This window comes from Tupaia chinensis, unplaced genomic scaffold (genome assembly GCF_000334495.1).
Source record: "Tupaia chinensis unplaced genomic scaffold, TupChi_1.0 Scaffold000416_1, whole genome shotgun sequence".
Taxonomy (NCBI): Eukaryota; Metazoa; Chordata; class Mammalia; order Scandentia; family Tupaiidae; genus Tupaia; species Tupaia belangeri.
The window spans coordinates 3,022,022-3,035,258 of NW_006159921.1; the positions used below are offsets into that span (position 1 = coordinate 3,022,022).

At 46.2% G+C, this 13,237-nt stretch overlaps 1 protein-coding gene across 1 annotated transcript in view; it reads right to left on the bottom strand.

The window, feature by feature from the left end:
• Positions 1-7,327: 7,327 nt before the first annotated feature.
• The window catches only part of AKAP1 (A-kinase anchoring protein 1), a 20,585-nt gene continuing 14,675 nt past the window's right edge, over positions 7,328-13,237 (bottom strand). The window contains exons 6-11 of the mRNA XM_006154664.3: positions 12,885-13,062; positions 12,161-12,311; positions 11,627-11,694; positions 9,171-9,244; positions 8,898-8,960; positions 7,328-8,326 (exon numbers count right to left, since the gene is read on the bottom strand). Coding sequence (XP_006154726.1) covers positions 8,252-8,326; positions 8,898-8,960; positions 9,171-9,244; positions 11,627-11,694; positions 12,161-12,311; positions 12,885-13,062 — 609 coding nt within the window. The 3' untranslated portion in view covers positions 7,328-8,251. The remainder of the gene's footprint in view (positions 8,327-8,897; positions 8,961-9,170; positions 9,245-11,626; positions 11,695-12,160; positions 12,312-12,884; positions 13,063-13,237) is intronic.

The following is a 13,237-nucleotide window of genomic DNA, read 5'->3' on the forward strand; positions in this document are numbered from 1 at the left end:
AAAAAAAAAAAAAAAAAAGAAAGAATCAGAGCAGCTTTATGTAATACAGCTGAAAACTGAAAGCCTAAATACCAACCAAAGAATGGGTAAATATAGTATATGATGAAACTTTAAAAAATCATTGAAAACAATGAAATTAGCATATGAACTTATTTTCTGTAAAAATGTTAAGTCCATTCAGCTATTTTAATAATACACATTCCCCATGAACTTCTTGAAGATCCTTCATATCCTTGGTGGAATATATACAACACAAGAGAATTGAAACACCTGCCATCTCAGACATGGTGGTGAGTGGAAGCAGCAAGGTGCAAGAATACAGACTGGATACTTCCATTAATAAGAAGTTCCAGAATAAACAAAACAATCTTATGTCAATAAAAGAATAATGGTTCTTTGGAGAGAGGGTATTGACTAGACAAAGGCAAAAGGGAAATTCCTGGGAGCCTAGTAAAGTCCCTCCGTCTTCATCTGGTGATGGTTACCCAGTCGTGTACATATATGTAAAAATGCATCATGTTCAGGGCCAGCAGCTGGTGTAGTGGTTAAGGCACTGAACTGCCACATGGCCAATTGTGGTTTGAGGCCCAGACCTGGCAGCTTGAAATTTATGCTGGGTGCATGTGCATGCATGCTCAAAATCCCTAGAGGAGAATGGAGAAGGGACTGTAATGTAGCCATCCCCTCTGGAGGGTGATTTCTCATGGTCTGTCTCTGTCTCCACAGCAAGTATACATACCCTAAAGCAAAAATCTTTTTTAAAAAATGCATCATGTTCTACACTCAAGATCGGTTCACTTTATGCACTTTAGTGTATATATTACACTCCCAAGCTAATGATTTTTTTTTTTTTGATAGTGTGAGCATGTGCACATGAGAGAAAGAGAGGGAGGGAGAGGAACACCCTCAACAGTCTTGCCAACCTGCAATCAACCTTCTCCAGCCCTTCAGCTCCTACATGTTTTCACAAATTTAGGTCCTGGGTCTGGTGTGTTTTCAAGCTGACCTAGAGATCCAAAGCCATTGTTGCCAAATGGCTTTCAGCATTGCAGGGCACCTGGGCTACCACGATGCCACTGGGGCTAGGGCCAAAGGTAATAAAATCTCTCTTGATGTCCAAGCTGCAGCCTTGGCCATTTATTTTATTTTTTTAAACTTTATTTATTCATTTATTTTAATTTGACCAGAGAGGTACAGAATGAGAGTGAGAGAGAGAGAGAAAAAGGGAAAGTGAGAAAGCAAGCCGCCAGGTCCAGGGACTCGAACCACGGTCGGCCATGTAGGTGTCCAGTGCCCTTAACCACCACGGCATCTGCTGACCCCAGCCCTGGGTATTTAAATCTGTATCTCTGAGATGGGTCTCAGGCATTGGTACTTTTCAAAGCAATTCCAACATTTAGCCAAAGTTGACCATTCAGGGCTCAAACTTTAATACATTTATTTATGAGTAGTCTGTAAGTCGCTAAAATAAAGATGACAACTCAGCAGGGTGGAGCCTGACACTCTGTCCCCAAGTACCCCAGAGCTGTGGGTTTGTGGTGCCCACTTTGCTATCCAAGAGGTTCTTCCCCATCTATCCTGCACTATGTGTTTACTCTCTGAGAATGGAGGGTTCTGTCTGATCACCCTACCAGGCATTTGCCAGAGGGTGACCTACAAAGCACAGTTGCCCACGACAAAGATTGGCAAGGAGCCTAAAATTCTGTAATTTTTGAAGTCTAAAGAACTCATGGTTGGAAAAGCAGCAGGAAATACTAAGGCTGCATTTAAGTTTGGTTGAATTGGGGGTGGGAATTGCACAAGTGTGTTTATAATAGGGGTCAATGAATTTTCTAAAAAGTCTAGATGATGTGTTTGCCTTTGCAGGACATAATCTCTGTGGCAGGTACTCAGTTCGGTGGGTGAAGCACACAGCCGTAGGCAATGTGTCAACAAATGGCCTTGGCTGTGTTCAAATAAAACTTTACTGGCAAACAGGCCTGCTTCATGACCCTTGGTTTGTGTCGTGCTGTCATCTGTCTTGAGGCAGGAAACTCAAGGAACTAGTAACAATAGTCACCCCCAAAAAGGAAATATGGACATCTGAGGGACACAAGGAGAATTCCTTTTCACTGGTTATCTTTAATTACCTTTGGAATAATGCATTACGTGTTTAATCACCTACTCAAATGTTAAAAATAGAAAGATTGATCTGTAGGTGATGTACTTGCAGACTGCCCTGTGAGGAGGGGCCTCTCTCACAAGCATCCCTGAGTCAGCCCTACAGAATCCCAACATCAGCAGTGGTGCCTCCCAACACAGCAATGACCCCTACTCCACAGCTCCTCCCTCACCCTGCCTTCTCTTTTTTCAAGGCGTGTTGGAGGCTCCCTCTAGCAAGGAGCCCTCCCACCAGCACAGGGATATGGCCTCGCTCATCTTTCTGGTCACATGGCTTCTTAGCACGTGTGCCACCACAAAAGAGAAGTAGAGACATCGTACACAAGAACGTGGTACTTCCTTGGAATCTGGAGGCCTTGGGTGCAAGTCCTTCCTACCTCATCAGAGGTTGTCAGGATCCTGTAAGAAAGTGAGGAAGGCACCCATGCAGGAAAAACCACCTGCGGTGAGATCATCAAACTCATGCTTCCAAAAGGCTCTGTGTCTGTCTTATCTTTGTTGTCCCCTGCTCAAGGCTTGGCACACAGTAGGCACTCAACAGAAAGAAATCAGTGAGACAGGTGGAGCCCCTGCCTGTCAGCAAGGCAAGGCATCCAGAGAAAGACCAGAGACCATCCCAGCTCTGAGTAGGAAGCACCTGCCTTCCTTGCCCAGAGCATCAGGGCTTCTCAAAGCAGTCTGTTCCCACCAAATGTCAGCTGGGGCTATGTCTAGCAAGAAACAGCCAAGATCTCGCCTACATAATTTGCTTTGTAAAAAATACAAGTCAGCCTCATTAAGAGGAACCTTTAAGAAAGCTATTATTTACAAAACAGATTAGTTAAAAGTCAAACCCAGCACATAAGTCAATGTTGACATAATTCATCCCACCTTGTTTTTAAAAAGAGGTTTTTGCCTTAGGGCATATATGTTGGCCAGAGAGAGACAGAGGCGGAGATAATGAGAAGGAAAGTGAGAAATCACTCCCAGGGGGGATGATCCCGCAGCAATCCCTTCTCTTCCATTTTCCTCCTGGGATTTCGGGCATGCACACATGCACCTGGCGAGTTTCAACCCCACTGGGGTCCAGGACTCAAATGGTGGTGAGCCATGTGGGAATCCAGCAATATAACCACTATGCCATCTGCTGGCCCCCAATTCATCCCACTTTTAATGGATGGAGGTGGGGAGGTTATGGAAGCAGAAGGGGCAACTTGTCCCAAGTGAGGCAGAAGAACATGGTGCTCGGACAGTCCTACGGCTAGAGTTCTTAGAAGGAAAGGTCAACCAGGATGGAGTAGGTCAGGCCAAGGGTAACACCCGAACCCCGGACCTCAGTGCCTTATGACAGTTCTGCTCCTCACACCACACTTCCATCCAAGGCTGGCTGCAGCTCTTCATGTCATTTTCACACCGGGACCCAGGTGGACAGGTGAGCGTCTCCTTGGAACATGACTGACATTGGGGCAGAGGTTCACAGAAGACCTGTGAACCACACGTTGGCTCTCGAAGAACATACCTTGGTTACAATAGTCACCTCCACCCACCTTTCATGACCACACAAGCCCTGCGGCCTTGCCCAAGTCCAACAGGCTAGGATGTACAATCTGACTGTGGAGAGCCCAGAACTTCCGGCAGAGACATCCAGTCTACCAGAGATGCCCAGCCATACGATAGCTGGTATAACAGGAGAAAAAGATAAAAACGTTCACATGTGCAAGTACCCACACATGTCTAACAAGAAAAAATTCAAATTATGCCAGTCAAATGAAAGGTGAATCAAAGGAAAGAATTCAGGAACAGGTAGATAAGACACAGGTGAGCAGTAACAGGTGAAACATAGAGTTCGGCAGGTATTTTTCTGTAACATGAACTGAAGCTGAATGAGATAGGGCCAGCCTCATGGCTTAGTGGTTGTGGGCGCTGGATCCCACAAGGTCAGTTGTGGTTCAAGTCCCAGGCCCAGTGGCTTGAAAAACATACTGGGTGCATGTGTATATATGCCAGGTCATGGACTAAACCTGGCCCTTGCTGCCTGAAAAACATGCCAGGCATGTGTGTGCGTGCATGCTCAAAATCATAAAAGGATGGGGAAATGGAGAAGGAATTGTGATGTGACCATGCCTCACTGAAACACATGCTCTCTCACAAGGGCATGTATGCGCCATCCTCTGGCAGTTTAACACAGAAATGACTATCGATAGCCCAGCCACAGTGGTACAGAGAGCACAACTGCACAGAAGACCCTGGCCAACCTGAACACACTGGGTGTGGTGTCCTGAACTGGTCATTTTAGCTAACTGAGTGGCTGGGTTACACAACACAGAGCAAGACCACATTAGAAATATCGACCTATTTCTCTCCTTTTCTCTCTCTTAAAAGGGTAAAAAACAAAAAATCAATCATTTGATTAAGCAAATATTGAGGAAAGGGGGAAATATCAGAAAATAGGAAAATGAACTAAATGGGAAATAGTACTGCACTAGCTAGTGGTCACAATAAAAAGGTTAAACATACCTATTAAAAGACTTCCCAGGGACCAGCAGTTAGCGTAATGGCTATGTCGCTGAACTCCCATGTAGCCGACCATGACTCGAGTCCCAGACCTGGTGGTTTAACCTCGCACCAGGCGCGTTGTGTGCGTGCCCAAGATCCCGAGAGGAGAATGGAGGAGAAGGGATTGCGGCGTGGCCATCCCCCCTGGAGGGTGATTTCTCGCTTTCTGTCTCTCTGTCTCTGTCTGTCTGGTGAGCACACGCACCCTATAGCAAAAACCTCTCAAAACAAAACAAAAAAAACTTCCCAGATTCCACTAAAATTTAAAAAAATTAAAAAGCAGTGTGTATAAGCAACCCTCCTAAAGTGACAGAGAAAAAGAATACAAAATTCAAACAAAAGCACCAAACTGGATATCAGATACTCACAGTGATGAGAAAACTCCACTTATGAGCCTCTTCAAACTAAGCCACAAACTTGAAACTTATCAAAGTTCAGACAAATAGGAAAATGTGACAGCACCAGAACCATCTGGTGTACTTTTCTTAGAAGTGGACAGAGTGCAGACCAACAGAAGATGGGGGAGGGGGAGGGCAAGAAAGAAAAACAACAGATTTTAATAATGTACAAACCCAATTTAATAGAGTATAGAAAACGTTATACCAAATCAATTAATATGCATTATTTTCAAATGTCAGTAGAACATTTGGCATGGTCCCTTACCAAAAAAATGTACTCTCAAGTTCATCTAGAAAAATAAGTGTGCAGAAGAACCTAGAACATTCTGAATAAGGAAAAACACAGTCTAGTATCGGAGTAATGGTGATCAATAGAGGATCCCACCCTGCACCTGCCTAACACGGCAGCCCCAGGCCACACGCTGAGCACCGACTGGGCACCAGAAATGTGGGGGTCCAAACAGATATGCTGAAGTATCGTACACACTGCATCTCAGACTTAGTATAAAAAATGCAAGGAAATATCTCAACCTTTTATGTCCATTACATACCAAAATGATATGGAGGGTAAAAGGAATTAAAATTGATTTCCCCTGTTTTTCTTTGTACACCCTTACTGTGGCACCTAAAACATCTTAAATTATGTATGTGGCTCATGTTATATTTCTATTGAACAAGGTTGGTCTAGAAACAGACTCAGGTTTTCTACTTTCTGTCCATATCATTTATGGCATTTTCCAGTGGATTGAAAGTGTTCGCCCGTGGGCCTAGATTCTACTAGTTTCTCCTGGCTTTATCTATGTTACTTAGATTTTTATTTTTCATAAAAAAACATTACTGGGACGAGCAGTTAGCATAATGGCTATGTCACTGGACTCCCATGCCGTCGACCATGGTTTGAGTCCCGGACCTGGTGGCTTATACTCACGCTGGACGTGTGTGCATGTGTGTCCAAGATCCCGAGAGAATGGAGGAGAAGGGATTGCAGCGTGGCCATCCCCCCTGGGAGGTGATTTCTCGCTTTCTGTCTCTGTCTTTCTGGCACGTGCACACGCCCTATAGCAAAAACCTCTCAAAAAAAAAAAAAAAGAGTAACATTACTGATTTTTCCTATCATGGCATTTATTTCAACTCCAAATTCCAGAACTTTTCTATGGGCTGATCACTGAGCCACTGTATGAGTGTGGGGATATGGACCAAGGCATTACTGCTTTATAGGATCCGTGGTTATAAGCAGTTGGCATGAGGAAACAGCCTGCCTTGGAGTCTCAGCTCTGCTCCAACCACAAACCGCTTTCCAGAAGTACTGTTTGCCCCCTCTGGGGTTAGCCTGCTCACCTATGAAGGAGACCTCGCTGCACTGGGTCATCCTGAGGACCAGGTATTACCTGTAAAAGAGCTCTGCACCCAACACACAGTAAGCACTCCATAATCCCAGATACAATCTTTAATCTTCTTAAACCTACAGTGGCCGGAACTGACATCAGTTCTTATCTGACAGATGCTGATGACTCTAAGTGGCATGACCAAGGCTGTAGAGGTATAGCACCCAGCCTCCATGGACCCTCAGGCTATCTCAGCTCTCTGGAGACTGGTGCCCATGCCTGACACCCTGGAGGGGCGGCAAGTCTCACAGCACAAGATACCTGTGTCAACCCCAGAGGGACACCAGGGGGCTGGCCAGGGTGACTAGGTATAGCAGTCTGAGCCTGCCCTTAAGATGAGGGGCAATTAAATCAAGACTTAGTACCTGCTCTCATCACTTACATGTATAGATTTTCCATACCATTCTTACCACCACTGAAGACTTATAAATCACTTCACGGATCTATCAAGAATGCACAGCCAAATAATGAACAACTGATTTTGGAAACTGATGCTTTAAACTTCAGTCTGCTTATTTCGATAGTCAGTGGAGGAAGCCAGAGGAAGCTTGGCTGCCCCCTGGTGGGGTAAGCAGAGGGGAAATGGCAGAGAAAAATTTCTGGCCAAACTTCTGTAGTCACAAAACCACAGGTTTCCGTCAGATGCTGCCTCCAGCCTACCACACTCACAACCACCCTCTTTACCTCCCACCCCAACCTTGTCTTTACCACTGAAAAAAAAAAAAACAAAATGGACTCAAAGCTATAGTTTATACAATTCAAGATTTATAATAAGTTACTTAAGTTACTTATTTTTAAATTGTACAATGCTGAAGCCAGTCTAAAAAAGAATCAAACACACCACAGCAAGGTAATTCAATGAGTTACTTTTTTTTTTTCTTTTTTAAACAAATTTGTACAGCAAAAAATACCCAGATCACAGTCTTTGCCATTCAATCACCCCATCCAGGATGCAGGAAGTCTGGGAGCTCCTGGCACAGGAGCTGGGATGGGCGGCTGCACACTGCAATGAACTTTTACTTACAGCTGACATGTGGTATGGAAAAATCTTGAGTTCCCTTTGTTCTCCAGTGTATCTTGTACAAAATATTACATTTTTTTAAACATATATTTACAGAGTTTGCACAAATAGAAAATGCTTACAAATTACAACCAGGCTTGGCAGGATAACACTTCCCTCCCCATTAAACGAGGCCAGAGGTGTAATGATTGCCTCCTGTTTACCCCTGTGTTAAAAAAGTCTGTGTTCCTATAGACCTAGATGAAGTTTATAAAAACTGGTTTGATACCATCAATTCATTTAAGCTGTACAAGTAATTGATACCAATTAGTCAGTTCATGTCTTGCTCCCTGATGATTCTGAAGCAAAAGAAACTCTAACCAAGTAACACACATTCCTTGGCCTGTCTGCTAATGTCTGGTTTTGGGTAGGTAAGGAGATGGGAAAGAAGAAGCGAGAAATGGAACAGGGTAGGGGCGATAGGACGGCCTAGTTGACAATGGTTTTCTTCAAAAAAATTTTTCTTAATAGCTTAGAACCAGGTTAAGCCAACTGGCTTATTAAACACCATCCTATGGCTTTGAAAAGAACTCACAGTTCTATTCTTTTTTTCTGAGAAGAGACATCTTTGCATTAGGACCACAGTATGGAGGAAAAAAGGACTTTCGGGAGAAGACAACGTTTGTTATTCTGATGTTATATCTTTGCCTTGAGTACCAAGCCCAATTTCAACGGTGCAAAAAAGACTCAAGAAGTGGCTGTGGGGGCCAGGGTCAAAGGCTTGCATAATAGCTGTCTACCCACTGAGCAAGGCCTCGCTCCACCAGCGACCGGTTTATCAACACCACCTGGAAGAGAAAGTTCCCTTGAGAGCTTTGCCGTGTACCTTGGGGACATCTCTCAAGCCAACGTGGGTTTGCCCTCCCAGGTCCCAGGTGGCCACTGCAGGTAACAGGTATACAAGAGAAAGAGGGATGGAGGATATGACTCCTTCCTAGCAGACAAGGGCACATACTTAAATGTTCTCTTGGCCACTTTGGCATGAAGATAAGCTTTTTAATATGCTGATGGAATCTCAGCTTTAACACGTAAGATGAAGATAGGAAAACACAATGACAGAAGGTCCCAGAAGTCTTGTGCAGGGTTTCAATACCTTGGCACTATGGACACTTTGAGCAAGATAGTTCTTTGTTTGGCAGGAGTGGGGGGTCCTGGGTATTACAGGACGTGTAGCAGCATCCTCAGCCTTTACCCACCAGAGGACTCCATATCCCCACCCTGAATTGTGGTAGCCAAAGTGTCCCCTGAGGGGCCCTGGTCTATACTGATAGCCACTGATTAACTCAAGTGCCAGAACCAGCCCCAAATCAGCCCATTACTGCTGACCAGCCACTAGAAGGAAATGAGGGCAAAACTTACTTCATCTCCAACCACGCTCCACAGTTGAATCAAAGGAAGGCCAGTTGGACTGTAACTTGTTACCTGAAGTGAAAAGGGAGGTGGGGGTAGGGGAGACAAGCATGTGTTAAATCTACTCCACGCACTTCTCCTTAAAGACTGCTGGTCAACCCAGGACCCAAGCAACAGGAAAGAAATTTAAAGGTCAATTTCCAAGAAGCCCAAATATTTAATTGAGGCAAAAGATTCCTCAGACAGGTCCCGAGCAGTCTGCACCACCCTCCACCCACATACCTGAGCAAGCAGTGCAGTGTTCCCTGTCATCTCACTCATAGCTGCATCTGCTTCTGGTGAAAAGTGGTCATCATCTTTAGGAGAGGAAAAAGCAACAGTTAGTCCCACTGAGGAAAAGCACTCTTGTCATTCACACGACTTTCACATGTGTTCCAGGTGGATGGACTGCTTTCCTATGCTGCATGGGACTTGAGAACTGTGTTTGGGCAAGCCACCTACACCAGGTACAGAGCGTAGGCCCCTATACTGCTCCAAGTCAACAAGCTCAGGGTCCCTGTACATCATACCCACTTGAGGACAGAGGCCAAAGGGAGAGCTCCGCCTGTAATGGAAACATTTCTACCACCACCGCCTACTGGGTGCTGGCAGTGCTGAGCATGTTGTATGTGTTTTTCACCACACAGTAACACCCTGGGAGAAGACAAGTTATCACTGCTCACTCTATAGGTGGCACCACTGAAGCAAAGACTGATTGCTGAAGGTCATCCAGCTCTCAGAGTGCTGAAGTGGAGTTCGAGCCCAGGCAGAAGGCTGTGCAACTCAATGCATGCAGTGACTTGAAAGCAAGCAGGACACTGAGGCAGCATTCTGCCTCGCTGGATTATGTAAGTTATGTTGAAAGACATACCCAAGAACAAAAATGGTAAGAGGGGCAGGTGTTTGTGAAGTCTTGGAAAATCTTATGAAGGAGGAGTATTCCAGCTGGGTTTGGACAGATTATTTTGATGGACAGAAAAGGAGAGAAAAGGTGGGCAAGAGTAGAAAAGGAATGCAAAAGGAAGGCCTTGCCTCGTGCTCTGCCTGACATGACTAAGTGCATGTCATGTTTCTAGTGCAATTAATTATTAAAAACAAGCATGGGCACACCTGGGGAGGGAGGAGGATGGAACAAATAGACTGTTACCCACAAATCGCTGCTGTTTGACCATCTTTAGTCGCTGGCTTTAAGTACTGAGTTGTCAGAAAAGTCAGATCATATTTTTTTCTATGCTTTTCTATGCAAAAATGCCTTGTCATTCACACGACTTTCACATGTGTTCCAGGTGGATGGACTGCTTTCCTATGCTGCATGGGACTTGAGAACTGTGTTTGGGCAAGCCACCTACACCAGGTACAGAGCGTAGGCCCCTATACTGCTCCAAGTCAACAAGCTCAGGGTCCCTGTACATCATACCCACTTGAGGACAGAGGCCAAAGGGAGAGCTCCGCCTGTAATGGAAACATTTCTACCACCACCGCCTACTGGGTGCTGGCAGTGCTGAGCATGTTGTATGTGTTTTTCACCACACAGTAACACCCTGGGAGAAGACAAGTTATCACTGCTCACTCTATAGGTGGCACCACTGAAGCAAAGACTGATTGCTGAAGGTCATCCAGCTCTCAGAGTGCTGAAGTGGAGTTCGAGCCCAGGCAGAAGGCTGTGCAACTCAATGCATGCAGTGACTTGAAAGCAAGCAGGACACTGAGGCAGCATTCTGCCTCGCTGGATTATGTAAGTTATGTTGAAAGACATACCCAAGAACAAAAATGGTAAGAGGGGCAGGTGTTTGTGAAGTCTTGGAAAATCTTATGAAGGAGGAGTATTCCAGCTGGGTTTGGACAGATTATTTTGATGGACAGAAAAGGAGAGAAAAGGTGGGCAAGAGTAGAAAAGGAATGCAAAAGGAAGGCCTTGCCTCGTGCTCTGCCTGACATGACTAAGTGCATGTCATGTTTCTAGTGCAATTAATTATTAAAAACAAGCATGGGCACACCTGGGGAGGGAGGAGGATGGAACAAATAGACTGTTACCCACAAATCGCTGCTGTTTGACCATCTTTAGTCGCTGGCTTTAAGTACTGAGTTGTCAGAAAAGTCAGATCATATTTTTTTCTATGCTTTTCTATGCAAAAATGCATCATGATTTTTCCAACAACCCAATAATTCTCATAGCCACCCTGAAAGATAGGTACCACCCCCATTTTCCAGAGAGGAAGACTGAAGTGAAGTAATTTGCCCAACATCACACTGCCAGTCCTCTTCCCTCCAGCAATGCTCCCAACGGCCTAAAATGGGAGGTAAGGTGAGAACACTGTCCTCAGAAGGCCCCCAGAAGCTGTGTCCCAGCCGAGCAGAGTCGCTAACCTCTGTGCCTGCTCTTGACCATGGGAGCTGGGCCTAGTGGGCCTGGACTGTGTTCTACAAGATGGCCCTGTTGGAAGCCTCGTAATATTGGGGGTCTGGGTAAAGTCTAAAGCAGTGGGCTTCAAAGGATGGACCATGAATCAGCATTACTGGCCACACTTGGAAACCTGTTAAGTGTGCTAGTTCTTAGCCCCAGCCCAGACCTATGCAGTCAAAAACTCCAAAGCAGCAGAGCCCTGTGTTTTCCTAAGCCCCCTCCAGGTGAGACAAGGACTCTCAGAAAAATCTGCTCTTACAACTGCCCCGTCCCAGCCAGAGGCCCCACCTGTTACCTGACAGGGGCATCACGCTGTCCAAAAGGACTTCTGCTCCCTGGAATGGCAGAGTCACAAAGTCAGACCTGAAAAGGCAAGAAAGGAGTCAGTTTAACATGGACTTATGGCTGATTTCACTCCGAACCAAAATTACCTTTGGCTTTCCTCCTTGACCCTCATGACCCAGGATAAAGTAAAGCAGAGGGTACACATGATAGGCAGCAAGCCACAGCTCACAGTGCCCCTGAATGCAGGCAGCCAGCCCTACTGCAAGCATGACTCCAGAGGGATTTCCTGCATCAAATTCTCAAAAAGGAGCCTGCTTTGCTTTTTACATGACACTTGGGGAGATTCTTCTGTAAGACAGGCCTTCTAGTCCAGTTTGGCTGAGGTGATCATCCAGTTTGTTTATATCTGACTCTGCTAAACCGTGGCAGGCAGCAGAAGGAAGAACGAACCCATGTCCCAGGCTCACAAGACTAAGCCAGCCCTCCAGTCACACAGAGATCACACCTCCCACAAGTAGGGCGTGCACTGAGGAATCACACTCACCGGATTTGTCGGAGCACGTCTACTTTCACTCTCTTATATCCACCATAGTCCACGTAGCGGATCTCGACTTCATCGGTTTCCTCGTAGGAGGCAACTACCTGGGCTCGCCACCAGGCCCCATCCGCACCAGGGGCAGCGCAGATGACTGTGACTGCAGGGCAGGCAGAGCAGAGTGTGGACACACATGGCCCGGATGGGGCACCAGGGCTACCCTGTTCACTGCTATCTGCCTCCCCACACTACTTCTCAAGAGGCCTGTGATCCCATGGCACCAAAGACAGAAACCAGCGGATCTCTAGCAGTCTCCCCAGAGCCCAAGACTAGCCAGGGGAAGGACCTGGCCGTCAAAAATCCAGCCTAGTCAGCCAGGCAGTGACACAGTGGTAACACCACTCAACTCACAGAGCAAAAGTCTGGGGTTCATGCCCTGGGACTTCCCTGAGCAGTCCAGGTACACATGTGCCTGTGGTCCAGGCTGGCTCGGACTAAATGTGAATCACTCTTGGGTGGGAGATGGGCTGTCTGTCTCCTCTTGCATAGAAACTCCACTCTAATCTCATCACTCCATCGGCCGGTGAAAATAGCAGCTTTGACTGGCCTGGACACTCAACTCGGTGTGACTCCACAGAAGAAGGCATGCTGTTCCCATGAGGGATCCTGGGATCCTCCTGCCAAGACTGAGGGCAGAACAGGGCCCCCCTCTGGCCTCCGGGGCAGCACTTACTTTCCACTGGGGTAGGCAAGGTGGGGATCCCGGGCTGAGAATAACATAGGTACATCTGCTGGTCCAGGCTGCGCAGTGCGTGGAAGGTAGGGTGCGTGTGCTGCTGCACAAACAGGTGCCCAGCATTGACCTGGTTGACCACAATCACCTCCACAGTGATGCCATCAGGGAGCATGAGCTGTAGGGGGAGGGAAATGTGAGCACTCCAACAGCCCTCCTTCTCTTCTCATGTTTCAGATAAGCCCTGAGACCCCAGGACAAGTCTCTGAACTGGCACATCTTTGAAAAAATCAGAACTCCCCCCACCTAAAAAAAAAAAAAAAAAGGCACTGGATGACAAATTTTCAAAAATC